The sequence below is a fragment of the Nothoprocta perdicaria genome, unplaced genomic scaffold, assembly GCF_003342845.1.
Source record: "Nothoprocta perdicaria isolate Ctin4 unplaced genomic scaffold, notPer1 scaffold_30, whole genome shotgun sequence".
Taxonomy (NCBI): Eukaryota; Metazoa; Chordata; class Aves; order Tinamiformes; family Tinamidae; genus Nothoprocta; species Nothoprocta perdicaria.
The window spans coordinates 5,296,723-5,300,216 of record NW_020455533.1 but is presented as its reverse complement, the minus strand read 5'-3'; the positions used below and the strand labels follow the sequence as shown (position 1 = coordinate 5,300,216).

General features: G+C 63.3%; 1 protein-coding gene across 1 annotated transcript in view; it reads left to right on the top strand.

Moving 5' to 3' along the window:
- ANKRD11 (ankyrin repeat domain 11) overlaps positions 1 to 3,221 on the top strand; it is a 56,551-nt gene extending 53,330 nt beyond the window's left edge. Inside the window, exons 8-12 of the mRNA XM_026042413.1 lie at positions 1 to 594; positions 1,657 to 1,755; positions 1,835 to 1,978; positions 2,672 to 2,764; positions 2,911 to 3,221. The exon at positions 1 to 594 is cut by the window's left edge and continues 6,188 nt beyond it. Coding sequence (XP_025898198.1) covers positions 1 to 594; positions 1,657 to 1,755; positions 1,835 to 1,978; positions 2,672 to 2,764; positions 2,911 to 3,096 — 1,116 coding nt within the window. The 3' untranslated portion in view covers positions 3,097 to 3,221. The remainder of the gene's footprint in view (positions 595 to 1,656; positions 1,756 to 1,834; positions 1,979 to 2,671; positions 2,765 to 2,910) is intronic.
- The last annotated feature ends 273 nt before the right edge of the window (positions 3,222 to 3,494 follow it).

Below are 3,494 nucleotides of genomic sequence, written 5' to 3'. Positions count from 1 at the left end.
GGCGGCCAGGTCGCCCCCGCGCCGCCGGACGCGCCGCCCGGCAGCGCTGCCGCAGAAGTCACGGAGCCAGCACAAAAGCCAGTAGCCGAAGCTCCCAAGCCGCCCAAAATAGAGGAGATCCCGCAGCGCATCACCAGGAACCGGGCTCAGATGCTGGCCAACCAAAACAAGCAGAACGCGGCGGCTTCGGAGAAGGAATTTCCTCCCGTTTCTGCACCTTCCACACGTGCCAAAGGCCGGATTACGGAGGAGGACGATTCCCAGACCCAGCACCCGCGCAAACGCAGGTTCCAGCGCTCCAACCAGCAGCTGCAGCAGCAGATCAACACCTCCACCCAGCAGACGAGAGAGATGATACAGCAAACACTGGCAGCTATCGTCGATGCCATAAAACTGGATGACATTGAACCCTATCACAGCGACAGATCCAACCCCTACTTTGAGTACCTCCAGATCAGAAAAAAGATTGAGGAGAAGCGGAAAATCCTCTGCTATATTACACCCCAGGCTCCTCAGTGCTACGCTGAATACGTCACCTATACTGGCTCCTACCTGTTGGACGGCAAACCTCTAAGCAAGCTTCATATTCCAGTGGTGAGTCACCTTCTCCCCACGCGTAGCTCTGCAAGTCGGTTTAGATCACGGCACRGGGGACTGTCCCCTCCCGTGTTGCCACCAGCACAGGGTCCCCTGACTCCAGATCTCGTTGTCCCCTAAGGCATTGGAGGCCCGTGCGTGTCCTTAGCCCTGGCGACAGGGCTGAGCTGCCGTACGGGGACGGCTGCGTGCAAAGTGCTCCCTCTCAGGCCCTTGTGTTTTTGCCTTCGAGACCTTAGGCTGCGCTTAGGAACCGAAGCTGTTTGGAGGCTTTCGAGCGAGTTTATATGAATGCGCTGGATTTGAGGCCAGAAGGCAAAATTGCTTTTACAGGCAGTATCGTAACAGGATAATGAGCCTGGAAGACTGTGAGGAGCGGATAGCTGCTCTCACCTCCCGCCTTCCCTTCACTAAAGCGTCAATGTCTGGCTGGCCGATAACTCCTTGGCGGAGGGACCTGTTTCCTTGCTGCCTGCCTGAGAGGACTTTGCTGATACAAACGCATCAATAAACCTAGTGCTGCAGGCAGGAGGTCTGGGATGCAGCCTCCAGGATGCGGGGTCGGAATGACCTGGATCCAGCCTCCAGGATGCAGGGTCAGAATGCCCTGCCATCCCCACCGGTCCCCACTGCAGCTCGTGCAGTAGATCCTGTTGCATCCTTATTTTTGCCTGCCCAGGACAGCAGCGAGGTCCATGCAGGAACCTCCAAAGGTCCCTCTTTGCTTTGCTAGAGTAAAGATTTACTGCTTACAAGGAATTTTCCCTCTGGTGAAAATCAGCAGGTTCTCCTTGCACACCAAACCTGGGGGGTCTGATGCGTGCTGCCGCTGGGAAGCTGTGAGTGCAGGTGAAGGCCCAGGCCGAGTGCAGGGACAAGCGGAGGTTTCCCGGCTCTGAGCCGTGTCGAAAAGCCGGGGGTGAAAACGTAGAGCCTGTTGCTGGAGCGGGAGGGAGCGGGAGCCGCAGCCGCCGGGGGGCTCGGGGGTTCCCCCAAGCTGCGGAGCCAGCAGCGCGTGTCCCCCGTAACGCCCGTGACCGGTCGCTGTGTCTGTGGCAGATCGCCCCGCCGCCCTCGCTGGCCGAGCCGCTCAAGGAGCTCTTCAAGCAGCAGGAGGCCGTGCGCGGGAAGCTGCGGCTGCAGCACAGCATCGAGCGGGTAAGGCGGCGCTCCGGGACGGGGCCGGGGGGTCCCTGCGCCCGGCGCGCCGCTCACCGCTGCCCCCGCTCCTCCCCAGGAGAAGCTGATCGTCTCCTGCGAGCAGGAGATCCTGAGAGTCCATTGCCGGGCGGCGCGGACCATCGCGAACCAGGCTGTGCCCTTCAGTGCCTGCACCATGCTGCTGGACTCCGAGGTCTACAACATGCCTCTGGAAAATCAGGTCAGTCCTGGAGCACCTCAGTCCAAAGGGAGGTGACTTTTCCAGCAGGAAGGAGGGAGGGACGTTACTGAAGCTCCCCCTGCTCAGGGACCTCCTGCACCCGCCAGCACGTGGGTACGGGACACRTTGTCCAGCCCGTGCCCGGTGACTGCATCCAGTGCAATAGCCCCGTGCGCGCAGGGAGCCGCGTGTGGCTCTGGCAGCAGCGCTGGCTCACCGGCGTCGGGAGCCTCTGCCCTGCAGCGCCCGCACGTTTGGAAGGGTTTATTTAGCTCCGTCTGGGATTTCTCTTCCTGTTGCATAGGGGGAGAGGGCCGTTGGATGAGCGTGTGTGCCGCAGGGACGGCGCCTTGCCGCCGCAGCTCGGGGTGCCCCGTGCCAGCGAGGGGGTCCYGCTGCTTTCTGCCTCCCTGCTGCTGGGCGGCTCTGGTGGGCTCGGGAGCCCTCTGCCAGGCCGTGCGCATGCCGCCAGCGTCGCGCTTGCTGCGTGGCAGGAGCCACCGTGTGTTGCAGCGGAGCAGGGTCTGTCAGCGCCCTGCCCTTTACCAGCCCAGGGGCCCTGGGTCGCTCCCTCAGCCTTTCCCAGGCAAATGCGCTTGTGCTCCCGCCCCGATGAGGGGCACCGAGCGCGTGTGTCACTGCCGCTCCTGCAGACATCACGCCGCCTGACTCCCCTTCCCCTCCTCTGCTTAGGGAGACGAAAACAAATCGGTGAGGGACCGTTTCAACGCGCGGCAGTTCATTTCCTGGTTGCARGACGTGGATGACAAATACGACCGGATGAAGGTGAGAGGGCAGGGGAGCGCGGGGCGGCGCTGGCAGCCCGCGGCGGCCCCTCGCGCGCCGGGGGGCCGAGACGAGGGGCAGCGGGGTGGGAAACGGGGGCTCCTGCGCCGTCCCGCTCACCCCGCTGCGTTTCTCCCCCGCCGCAGACCTGCCTGCTCATGCGGCAGCAGCACGAGGCTGCGGCCCTCAACGCGGTGCAGAGGATGGAGTGGCAGCTGAAGGTGCAGGAGCTGGACCCCGCGGGGCACAAGTCCCTCTGCGTGAACGAGGTGCCCTCGTTCTACGTGCCCATGGTCGACGTGAACGATGACTTTGTGCTCTTGCCGGCATGACGGTGCGCAGCCAGGAGACATCACTGAACACTGGCAAGGACGGGAGCCCTCCGAGGTCGGGCGGTCGAGCTCACATTCACCCTTACCGCTTGCTGATGAATCCCTGGTCAGAGGAGGAGGAAGCAGCCACCGGCAGACAACTAAACAGCGAGAAAATAAATTGCACTTTCTTCACCGCGCGCCCCTCGCTCCCGGACTGAGGCAGCTCCGCCGGGCAGGGGCCGGGGGGCAGCGGGGCCGGCACCCGGCCCACGAGGAGCCCGGCCCGCGGGGAGGAGGCGGCGGCGCCCGCGCCGGCGCTGCCGGGGCCGCCGGCCGCTTCATGTACTTGTGAACACAGTGATTTCCGAGCTCTCTGTTTTTCCAACCGCTCTGCGGAGCTCCTTGCTGAGGAGAAG